Raw genomic sequence first — 12,052 nt, forward strand, 5'->3', positions numbered from 1 at the left:
CTGACCGTTTGTGGCGTGGCCGTGAGCGTCTCCATCTCTTCATGCGTTAACCAGATATTTCCTGTGGTCTAGGGCGGCCCCAGTGACAACCACATCCAGGGCAAGGGAAGCAGTGACAAAGAGGAAAGGCAGCAGACACGTGAGCCTCGGGCACGTGAAAGGAGCAGGCGGACGCAAAGGCCATTCTTCCCGCCTTCTCGTTTCAGATGCCCACACAGAAAACGACACAAGGTTAAAACAAGCCCAGCCCCTTGACGGAGAACCGCCACACGCACTACCACTGTGGTGGCAGTGACCCCAGGACAGCCCACGGTTTCTGGAGCTTCATCTGCCACGCCTACCACCTGACATACGGGAAATATAAAAGCGACCTATTTGGCACTTCTGAAAACTATTCCTAATTCTCAAGTAACTCTCACTTCGATATATTTAAAACATTCTCCCCCAAAGCACAAAAAGGAGCACCGTCCCCAAGTCTGGCCTGTGGACGGCTCCCCACAGGCGCTCCACAGTGATGGGGCCATGTGGACGGGACAACCTCACCTGGGGACCCTAAGAGGCCCAGCACAGGGCTCAGCGTGGCACACAGAACGGCCGCCGGCTTCAAGCAGCCAAAACACCGGCACCGCTGATGTGGCGCGGCAGACCCGAGGCCCGTTAGCGCCCTGCCGGCCGCCGGGCCCCTCGGGGACAGGGCTGGCCCGTCTCACAGCGAGGATCCCCGTCCCAGGTGCGCTTGTCATCACTGTCCGCTGACTCAGCGCGTGAGCGGGGGCCTTCGCCGAGACGGTTTCTAAGACTTTGCGAGAGCCACCCTAACACCTTTGTTTCCAGAAAGGTCTCTCTAACTGGAAACAACCAGACAACGGGGACCTGGTCGGATGCCGTGACAGAACATTCCCGGGCCACAGGTCAGTGCACAGACCGACTGCTCATTACAATTCTGTCCCTAAGAATCGAAACAAAGACGCTGGCAATCCTTTCTGTGCAAAGTCCCTGCAAGTCCCGAATCAGGCGCTGACCTGCTTGCTACTCGGAGAAGAACGTGGGAGGCCGTATCCTCGCCAGGTTTTCTCTTCGGAGCAGAGAACAGCAGAGTGGGAGCTGAGCCAACGTACAGAGCCCACAGCAAGGAGCCGGCCCACTTTGTCCCCCAAGAACCATTAACGTTGTCCTCAGATGCGTTTTTTAGCGTTCAACCAGGAGGGGCGTCGGTAAGGACGGCCAGGGTCTGCCTGCGTGGAGCACAGCGGCGCTCAGCGTGCAGGGGCAGATGCACAGGCCGCTTAAAGCCCTGAGCCCCCGGGACCCGCGGCTCCCTGAACGGAAAGCAACAACGGGCTGAATAAGTCAGACAGTAAAACACTGATAATAATGCAAGTAGGGATCTGAGCTCTTTCCCCGTCGCTTTTGGTAAGTTTGTTCTTAAATTAGGGATAATTCCTTGCCTACGCTTTAAAAAACTCCTATGTCTATACTGCAAAGTCAAGCTGTTCTGAGAGCATTCGATACAGTATCTTTTAACCACCCGATCACGTATTTGAATGCTAAGACGTTAAACTGGAACACTAGTCGTGTGAGGCAACGTGAGCGGCAGATCGGCTCCTTCCACAGGTGCGTACCGTTCTCGAAGTAGGAGGGGCTGACGGACTAGTCAGGGACATGATCTCCTGAATGGCCAGCCGCAGCTTCAGCCGGTGCAGAGGGTTGCTGATGCCGATCTCACGCTGGATCTCCGTGTCGGACAGCGCAGACATGATGGCCCCGCTTTTCACGTTGGCTCGGCAAGCGGCTACGTACCAGGCAGGCATCCCGACCCAGAGCTAGAGACAGGAAGTGTAAAGGCCAGAAGGTTCTGCACGGCGTACGAATGCATTCATCCTGCCCACAGATGTGACGTACTCCGCCCAGGGTTCAAAAGAAACATACCTCCAGCCAAACAACAACGGTGGGCCCGTCCCACTGTGCGAAAGGTAAACCTTGTCTCCGGGCTTCCTCGAGCAATTCGTGCCTACAAATAACGAGAGAATTCAACGTTGAAGAGTCACGAGTGCCTGTGGGTATATAGCAAGTGAACAGAGGTAATTCTCTGTGCACGTTTTCAAAAGTATATGGGGCGCCTGGGTGGCTCTGTCAGTCGGGCGACCGACTTCGGCTCAGGTCATGATCTCGCAGTTCGTGGGTTCGAGCCCCGTGTCGGGGTCTGAGCTGACAGCTCGGAGCCTGGAGCCCGCTTCTGATTCTGCGCCTCCCTCTCTCTCTGCCCCTCCCCTGCTCACGCTCTGTGTCTCTCTGTCTCTCAATAATGAATAAACATTAAAAAAAAATTAAAAAACAAAAAAAGCGTAACAGAGGCGTCTCCTGGCAGAATTGAAGAATCAGTGTCAACATCAGCCAACCCCAGCAGTCTTCACATCCGAGGTAGGACAGCGGAGGGAGTACCTGAACAACAAGGAAAACCGCAGGAGGGGGCCGCACCTGCGTCTGAGTGAGGAGCTGCTGTGAGGGTCTCAAACTCGTCCGGCAAAGACAACAACACAGAACAGCACACACTTTACTACCAGTAATGGTCTGACATGGTAACTAAGGAACGGGCGGGATTTTGGCGGTTTCTATTCTACACGGCGATTCAGGCTAATACAGGTATCTGCTAAGTTAAGACACTGGGTCATCCCATGGTTTAACCCACAGGCTTCAGACCCAGAAACTCTGAGTCCCAACCACTGGGGCCAGTGCACACAGGGCAGCCTGTGAGACTGTGATCCTGTCACAAGCCAACACCAGGAAGCCGTCCTGGGATCCTCGCCGCATCCGAAATATTCTGTCCACCTGGTTCTAAAATACCCAAACCGTAACTTCACCATCTTAACATCTTTAAAAACGATCGTCTACTAATGACATAGTTACGTAAGAGACAACACTATAAGCTTTGAGAATTTCATCTCGCTCTTTCACGTTGTGTCCTTACGAGGCTTTCTGAGAGACATGAATTCTTTCAGAACGGGAAAGGCCTCGCAGAGAAGGTGGGGTGGGACAGAAGATGGTTTACCCTATGTGCCTGGGCATCCTGAGGCATTTTTAAATCCCTCAGTCACTTGTAGTGTTATTTTTCTTTGATAAATTCGGCAGAACACATCACTGAATCTCCTGTTTCTGAACAAACACATTGGCTCTTCAACATATTTAAACGGTATCAGACCTTTCTTAAGACTGTAAAGTCTACGTACAATTCGAGCTCAAAACGTTTCACGTCAAGTTTCAAGTAAGTGTTCCTGAAGTCAACCTTAGGTTTCCTGGGGGTAATAAATGTTCTAATTGTGTAGGAAGGATTACACCAGGGAGGGCAACAATTTTTTTTTTTTTAAGTAAGCTCTATGCCCAAGGTGAGGCTTCAACTCAAGACCCTGAGACTGAGTCACATGCTGCACTGACTGAGCCAGCCAGGTGCCCTAGAATGCAACAAATCTTAATAGCCAGAGGAAGGAAGGAAGGAAGGAAGGAAGGAAGGAAGGAAGGAAGGCAGGCAAAACTTCCCTCTTTAAAATGAGCAGCAAAGCTATTTACTCACATATGAAAAGGAAATGGGAGTCCACTGGGGCTGTGGTCACCCCGACACGGGGCACCCACAGCGGATGGAATAAGCACGGGGGAGAAGGGCCTCCTTCGCCGGGCGGAGTAACCCATCCGTGTGCCCAATTTAACGCCGCTTCCCGTGTCCTACGGACAAATTCTCAACGACAGCAGCAACATCTTATGCGGACGCTTACGTAAGCCGTGCCACGTGACCCGTACACACGACACTAATCGTTCCTCGGCAGACGGGCCGGGGAGAGACCTGAGCTCCGAAAGCACGGTCAGGGGCTCGGTCCCAAGCAGCCCAGCCCGGCACGGGAGGGGTGCGCACGGCTCTGCTGCAGGGCCCAGGGGGCTCGCAGGTGCCCCGCACTCTCAAAGCAAACTGAACGGCGACCGGATTCGTGGCACTCTGTCTGCCACGCTTTGTCTTTTCACACGCAACAGCTATTTAGGGGCACCCGACTGCCTCGGTTGGTAGACCACAGGACTCTTGAGCTCAGGGTCGGGAGTTTGAGCCCCACACTGGGCGTGGAGCCTACCTCAAAAAAACCCCTCACGTAGACGTTCGCGGTCCACCCCTACAGGCTACAAACGGCCCATGAGCCCCACTACCCGGAGGTTGGTGTCCACGATTCTGACTTCACCCCCATCTTCCTCCTGGTGGTGGCCATTTGTTTACGAAAAGCCTTTTCTGGTACAGATGTGCTCGTGGGTTGGAGCTCAGGCCCGAGGTCCCGCCGAGGCCACGCGGAGGCAGCGGAGCCAGGGCCACGCAGCCGCAAGACCCAGGAGGCGGCGGCGACGTGGAGCCCCCAGCCGGCCAGCCGGCCCAGGTCTCTGTCTGCACTGGGCCCCGTCCCCTACCAGGCCAGGGCGCCGCCCAGGAGACTAAACACCGGATGGACCCGGGGGGGGGGGGGGACGCCCGCACCCCTTCCTTCTCCTGGGGGGTCAGTGCCGACCCCATAAGCGGAGGAGCCAGAGCACCTGTGCACACCCAACCCCTTCTTCGCCTCCTACCGCCTGCCACCGCGGACGGCCAGCTCCCGTCACCTGGGACTCGCGTAAGCCAAGGGCCACGTACACCTGAAGAACCTGCCCGTGTACCCACACGGTCACTCCAACGGTCGACGGAATGATCCGTTTTTCTCCCTGTGGACCACAAGCTACAAAATTAAGCGGGGCGGCTAACACTTTACCGTAAGGACGTGAGGTCTGCTTGCACAGGTCAATACTCCAGAAAGCAACGCTCTCCACCACCAGTTCCGAAGCCTGAAACACGAGGACTAAAGAGGCAGGGACTCTGATCTGTCGAGCACTTCTCTGCAATATTTTTGTTCGTGTTTATTTTTGAGAAAGGGCAGAGAGAGAGGAGACACAGAATCTGAAGCAGGCTCCAGGCCCTGAGCTGTCAGCACAGAGCCCGACGCGGGGCTCAGACTCACAAACCGCGAGATCGTGACCTGAGCTGAAGTCCGACAGTTAACCGACGGAGCCCTCCAGGCGCCCCTCGCTTCTCTGAATTTTCAGTCGGCCCCCAGCACCTAACTCTGCACGGAGGAACGGGAGTTACGAGCCAACATCCTGGAGGCATGGGAGACTTGTCCGACTTTCGCGGTTATTTATTTGCTTCCTTCCTCCGCTCTCAGACGCCGCATCCCCCGCTGCGGCCGCGCCCCCCTTGGTTTACAGAACTCCGCCTCCCCCCCAGGGTAAAATGGATGAGCGCTCTGACCGCCGTGGACCGGGCCTACTGAGCGGGGACCTGATCTCCCTCAAGGACCCAATTCTCGACACCACACGTGATTTTCCAAACACTCGCCCTAACGGTAAACTCATGTGGAGTGCTTCCCAGCCTGACGGTTAGAGCCGCAGGAGAAAGACACTTAGAAATCTGCTGAATTCTACGGGGAGCAGGGACACGCGTGAGGCTGCGTAACGCATGACTGACAACACGCATCTCACAGTTAGGACATAAATGCAGCGGCGAAGTGGTCTTTCGTGACAAGAAGCGTCTCATCAGATACGACATGACCACCGACACCACTGAGACTCATTCTCCTGAGGCGGACACTGTCCACACTAGGGCACCTTGCGTGGGGACTTACGGGGCCCTACCTCACCAGCACGGCTCTGCCATCCGGGCAAAGCACCACCCTCGAAAATCCGAGCATAACTTCTGACTCCCTGAAAACTTAACTGCTCATAGCCCACTGTACCCAGAGGGCTTACCGATAAACAGTCGGTTAACACACATTTTGTAAGTTATGTACGTATGCCGTATTCTTTCGTAAAACAAGGCAAAGGTTATGAAGAAAAGCACAAAGAAGAGAAAATACATTTACAATACCACACTGGATTTATTAAAAAAACAATGTTGCATGTAAGTGGACCTTCTACTGAAACCCTTGCTGTCCAAGTGTCGACTGTACGGTCTGGAATTTGCCATGATGATCACGGAGTCCAGAGAAGGACCCGCTCTCAGACACTCGGCTGCAGCTATGGTAACGCAGAACCAAAGCCGGCAATTTGAACATCTCAGCCCCAGGGAAAGCTACCTACACACACTCTGTGAAATTCAATCACATGCGGGGGCAAATAGCTCAATAAAGGCCGTCCTCGTATGACCAAGTACTTAAACATACCTCCCGAGGAAGACAAAATAAACATAGGAGACACAGTGAAACGTTTTGGCCAATTTATGTTACTTCCGATCGTACGTGAAATACACATTCCTGGGAGCGGTGGGGTGGGAGACCCAGAGGGCACTGCCACGAATCTTACTGTTTCCGTTACAAAAAGTGTAAGGATGTGAAATGAAACACGCCAGCAACATCGAAGGGACAGAATTTTCCCAGCACGGTTCCAGGAGCAAAAGGCCTACTTTCAGTATCAAACTGCACATGGCCAGATGGCAACTATCCAAGTTATCTCAAAACACTTTTATACAGTTCAAACATAGCAACATTCAAATCAGACCGCTGTTAAGTGGTTTCTACAAATGTCCGTTCCCAGGGAACCAAAAGCCTGACTGTTCCTACGGAATTGTGAGCAGTAACAGAAACCGCAGCGTTTCACCTGAAACACGGCCCACGGTGTGCCAGTCACGATCGTTATTATGACTGCTGAGAAGACGACTAAACTGAGGCAGGTTTAAGGGAAAACCAACGGACAACTCCAGGGGCTGAAGGGGAACCGGCCTCTAGCGGGACGGGGCCTGTGGGCCCAGTGTGGCCGTGAGGCCCCGGCTCCAGACCGTGCAGGCCCTCGGAGCGCCCGAGAGCCACCGGACGCCCCGCCCACTGTCAGGCCCATCGCGGAGCCCACTGAGTTCTGCCCCGGCTCAAGGCCCAGAGCCCCAAGCTGATCCGTACAGGAGCCGGGGCTCAGGGCCAAGTGCTCCGAGGTCTCGCCCTCAGTGAGCCACAACACAGCCTCCCTGCACAACTTCTCAAGGTGGAGTGGGAATCCACGGGTGCCCCTTCACGATTTCACACGTGCTCTACGCCTCCGGGAGGCCCAGTTTAACAAGGACCTCAGGTTCAGCCTGGAGGGAGAGAATCCCTCTTTGCAGCTACAGAGCTCAATGAACAAACAGCCACTGCTTCGAAACCAGGTACGGCTGAAAGTACGCAGAGACGACAAAGAACAGAACGCTTACTTTTTTTGAAGTTTACGGTTTTTCTCAGCCTGTCCGCCCAATTTGCTGAGTCCCAGGGCGTCCTGAGAGGAGTTTTCCACCTCCAAAACAGCAGCTGTGGGGAAGCAGAGTGATGAAATGGGGGGCGTGGGGCGGGGGGGGTGCTCAACAGGCCATGTGAGGGTCTCCCGACAGGGGGAGGAACCTGCAGGCAGAGCGATCACGGTGCTAGACGAACGACACCAGCAGGACCACCTGCGCGTGGGAGCCACGCACGGGACACCAACCTGGCCCCGCGGGATCCTTGCCAGCGTGGCCGGGACGGCCCTTTTCTTTCTTGCCAAACAGGCGGCCGATGGAGGACTTGATGCCCTTCTTCTTGGGCGCCTTGTGCAGCGAGTCCTGGCTGCTGTTGCTGCTGCTGGGGTTGCTCACGGGGCCGTCCTGCGAGCCTGTCGAGCTGGGGGACGGGAGAGGACCTTCAACGCGGGCTTGGCACACGACACACCGCCCCACGCGAGGGAGGGCTGCCCCCGGGGAGCTGACGCTCTCTCCCTCCCAAGAAGATCTGGACTCCAAGCGCCCTGGGCCAAGAACGCGCGGCAGCCCTTCCGGGCCGTGACCCGGGAGCACGGAGCACACGCACAACCAGAGCCGGCCGGGGACACGGTACAAGAAACAGAGCGGCTGCTGGAGCTGCCCGGTGCGGGGAAGATGGCTCCCCAGAGCCCCGCGGGGCACAGAGCTCGGCCCAGGGGAGGGCAGAGGGGAAGCCTCAGGACGGCCGGTGGTTAGGATCCGGGCAAACGAGGCCGCCCTACAGCCGCCTGCACCGCCGGACTCCGGTCTGTCCCAGCGGACTTGCGCCCCGGCGGCCGCACCCCCAGAGCCCCGGCAGGTGCCCCAAGAACATCGTGCACATAAACTCAGTTCGCTGGCGTTTCTTTAGAATCGCCGTCCCGACCCTTTCTCCCCCAAGAAGATCAAGGGTTTCTCGGCGCTGAAAACCAACGCGCTGGCGTGTCCCCTGTGGCGCCTGCGCCCCTTACTTTCTGGCGTCCCTGATGTCCTCGTGGCTGGCCGCGTGGAGCACCCCCTGGTGCAGTCTGTCCAAGCGCAGGGACCTCGGGGAGGAAGGAGGGGACGTTTCACATTTTATCGTTGCCTTGTCGTCTCGTACCTCTTCGCGCGAAGCCGGCAACTGCGGGGTCGAGAGGAGGGTGACAGAAGTTCACCGCGGGCCCGACAGACGAGCGCACGGCCCTGAAATCACAGCCAGGAACTCATCTGAGTAGCTACGAGCTGCGCTTTCTGCGGCGTCCAAAACGCCCTCTTAGTGTCGGCCTAACTCCGGCCACGCGTTGGGCAGTGGGCCCGCCGAGACCCCGGGGCCATCCGCACCCAGCGGGTGCGCCCTCCCCCGGAACCCCGTGCCACCGCCAGCCCGGCCCCGGAAGGCAGCGGCGGAGACCTTCGCGAATCACGCCCCGAACCAAGTCCCCATCGACCACCGCCAGCTGAGGAGCAAGGTGCTGGTCTCCTGACGCCATTCAGAGCAAACCCTGGTGAGCACAGAGGCTTCCCGTGCACGACTGTGCAACGCTCCTTGTCCGGGGGAAAAGGAACCAGCTTGTGCCCTAACCCAGTGTCACTTCCAGTAATGATGCAAAGCCTGGACCTACGAGGACGGGCGGAAAGTGAGAAGGCACCCAAACCCCCGCCCCCCCACCCCCACTCGGGTCTGACTTCTGCTTCTCAGTGACATTTAGGTTGATGTTACAAACTGAAGGACTTCTCTGCGGCTTAGAGAAGGCCTGCTCGACACGGTGGAGACAAAGTGACCCTGGGCTGCCGTCACGGCAAGATGACCCCCTTCAGACTCCATTTTTCCTCCTGTAACAGGCTGTGGGCCCTGGAAAGGACGGCGGGGCCACGGACCTGCCAGCGTTATGACCCTTGACAGGTCCCGGTGGTGAGGCAGGGCCGGATCTCACGAGACACCCGTGTAGGACTGGCGAGACAGGCACCGCCAACTGGGTTTGTACCAGGACCTCCGAAGCTGCATGGGGCTCGGGACACCCACGGGGGCCGGGGGTCAACACCAAGCGGAGCTGAGCTCAGGGAAGACACAAGCTTAACCAACAGCTACAGAACACCTGCCTCCTCTCCTGATTTCCATGACAATCATCAGACAACAAAAGGCTACCTTAAGCGGCTACAAATTATCAACATAAAACTAAAACAGGGTCAGACTTAGGTAACAGAAATAGATTTCAAATCCAGGTGGAGGCAAGGGTATGGAGAAAACAAACACCAAAAGGGAACAGGACAGGGAGCCACACTAGAGACCCGGCTATGAGGTGAGCAGAGACGGAGGGTTCCGGGCGCAGGCCCTCCCCTGTGTCACAGCGCAGTCCACACGCAGGCCCCCGCCCGGCCCTGGGTCCCGCCAGACTTGGGCCTATGGGCCATTTCGGTCTCAACCAAAAGGGAGGCTCCCGCAGGGCTGGGAAGCGCAACGCCCGTGCTGGCCCTGTCCGCGCGGACCTGACACCCACTTCTCGTGCGCCTGGTCTTCATCCCCCAAAGCCTCCAAGGAGCCCTCCAAGTAGCCGTCAGTGAGCTGCGGGACAGGCCGTCCTGCCTGGGTGTTCACCACACGCCCCTTCCTTCCTTCCTTGAGAAGGTCTTGCTACCGAGGAAAGGGCGGCACGAGCCAGAGGACTGCAGGGCGTGCTCTGCGCCCCGTGGCCGCTGAGAGCTCCCGACCTCTGGGGACCGTGCACCGATGGGCAGTTTGTGGACACCCCGAGGGCCACGATTCTATCGCTGTCCTCACTTACCAGGGGAGCAAACCAGGGCAAAAAGAGGGCGATTAACACGCCCGGGTCACGAAACCACCTGTGACGGAGCTGGCACTTGAACCCGGAGTTTAACTGAACGGCCACACCGTCCCTGCGGGAGAGGGGTCCCCGGCTGCCGCCCAGCTCCGTATCAGAGGCACGGCCCCGTCAGCGCGCGGCCGGGCAGGTCTGGCATGGGGGTACGGTCCAGGGAGCAAAGCATCCCGCTTATGAGGGGGGCGCTCTGGTCAAGGGTCCGGTCCCGAGGCACGGCACTTCCCCTGAGAAGGGGCACACCCAAGTCATGGTCCTCTGGACACAGGAGGTGCCCTGCCCCGGGCCGGGGTGCCGTAAAGGAGAGAAAGGCGCCCGAGCAAAGGTGGGGTACGTGGCAAAGTGGTGTCGTGGCCAGCGTCTGCACTGCAGTGCAGCCTCGGGCACAGGACCCGGGCTCTCGGCCTGTTTCCACATCTGGAAACTGGGGTGACCACACACGCTGCGGCTCGCAGGGGTGTGGGTGGGGGCCGGGTAACAGGCTCCTAAACCACTGCACAGAGCAGCTGGCGGACCCTAAGAGCTCGCCGAACGCTGCTGGCCACGACTGTCCAAGGTGGTTATCCCCAAATCGAACATCTAGGGCTCGGCTTCAGTCATTTCTCTTCCTAGAAACTTCTATGTCTCGCATAACTGAGTACGCAGCGAGCAGGAGACAAACGAGAGAGAAAGGCAAGCTCTCACATCCCTCGCAGGCGCCATGGAAACCGGCCGCCAAGCTCGAGAGCCCAGCGCTTCCCGGGACACACCGGCCGCTTGTCGTGACCCGGTTGTGGTGCCCGCTCTGCGAAGCGACGGGCGCTCTCCCACCCGCCACAGACAAACACAGGTAGGTTACACTACCAAGCACTTTACCTTTCTACGATGCTTCCTTAAATCGCTAGGCTGACAGAGGCATGCAAAGAAATGAAGAGAAATCAGATTTACTGCACGCTCGGAAGTCACAAATTCAAGGACCAGAAGAGGCAAACATGTTTTAAAAACAACAACAGCACGGATATAATCGAGATAAGGTTTAGAAACCACCATAGCTGGAAACAGAACTTCTTTCCAGCACACATTTAAACATAATAGGTTATTCAACCTTTACTAGAGAAACTATAAATTATTACTCAGGGAGATAAGATTCCATTCCGACGTACATAATTTATTAAAATACGGCATCCCGTGTAACAAAGAGATCTAACAGTTGTCTACTCTAAAGTTTTCTGTAACTGTTCTCCCTGTTGAAAACCACGTTCCGCTTTTACACTATCAACCTCGTGGATGCCGAAGAAGTGACCGCGACACCCGGTAGAACACCAAACCGACCGACTCTGGTTAAGGACCTGCTGGGTGTTAGTGTCAAGCCCTGACCTAGAATTTGAGTTAAAACTTCCCAAGAATCAATGCGCTGTGCAGGTACGTGATAAAAACGGGCGTGAGAGAGGTGACAGCTTCACGTTGCAGGAGCCCCGTGTTTCCGTGTGGAAGGCGGTGCTTGTGCCCGGTAAGCCCATGAGCTTTGGAGTCCCGCCCACGAGCGTCGGCACCACAGAGCGTGCTGTGTCTGATCTCTTTAGAAGAAACCCTTCGCTGACGAGTTGTTACCTGTGTCACACCCGCATCCACGCGTACTACACGGTGACACGCGAAGTGCCACTGGTCACCGTTGGGGCGAAACCCCACTACCCCACGAGAAACGAAGACAAAGCAGGAACGACACGAGAGAGCCACGACTGACCACAGACGCTGCACACACGGGACCACGGCCACGGGAGCACGCTGCGGAGGGGCTTACGGCATGGGGCAGAGAGGGCGGGCGGTGGGGGGACACGATACCGGCTGGGGGCGGGAGGCTGAGGTCTGCGTGAACAGCGGGAAGCAAGCGGAAGGATGAGACGGCAAGTCAAAACCCAGCACGGAAGCAGATACACTCTCGGCCGGCACACAAATTCCA

At 56.9% G+C, this 12,052-nt stretch overlaps 1 protein-coding gene across 8 annotated transcripts in view; it reads right to left on the bottom strand.

Annotated features, from left to right (window-relative positions):
• The window catches only part of PPFIA1 (PTPRF interacting protein alpha 1), a 90,692-nt gene that overhangs the window by 16,016 nt on the left and 62,624 nt on the right, over positions 1-12,052 (bottom strand). For 5 of the 8 annotated variants that reach the window (XR_002071504.2, XM_019415283.2, XM_019415274.2 and 2 more), the window contains 7 exons: positions 10,969-10,998; positions 8,266-8,417; positions 7,504-7,676; positions 7,238-7,331; positions 1,930-2,011; positions 1,623-1,823; positions 6-68 (listed from right to left, as the gene is read on the bottom strand). Coding sequence is in view for 7 of the 8 variants with exons in the window: in XM_019415283.2 (XP_019270828.1) it covers positions 6-68; positions 1,623-1,823; positions 1,930-2,011; positions 7,238-7,331; positions 7,504-7,676; positions 8,266-8,417; positions 10,969-10,998 (795 nt within the window). In the remaining variant the exon portion in view is untranslated. The remainder of the gene's footprint in view (positions 1-5; positions 69-1,622; positions 1,824-1,929; positions 2,012-7,237; positions 7,332-7,503; positions 7,677-8,265; positions 8,418-10,968; positions 10,999-12,052) is intronic. The other 3 variants (XM_019415275.2, XM_019415279.2, XM_019415280.2) reach the window with 3 other exon arrangements.

Source organism: Panthera pardus, unplaced genomic scaffold (assembly GCF_024362965.1).
Source record: "Panthera pardus isolate Hobbes unplaced genomic scaffold, ASM2436296v1 HiC_scaffold_12, whole genome shotgun sequence".
Lineage (NCBI taxonomy): Eukaryota > Metazoa > Chordata > Mammalia > Carnivora > Felidae > Panthera > Panthera pardus.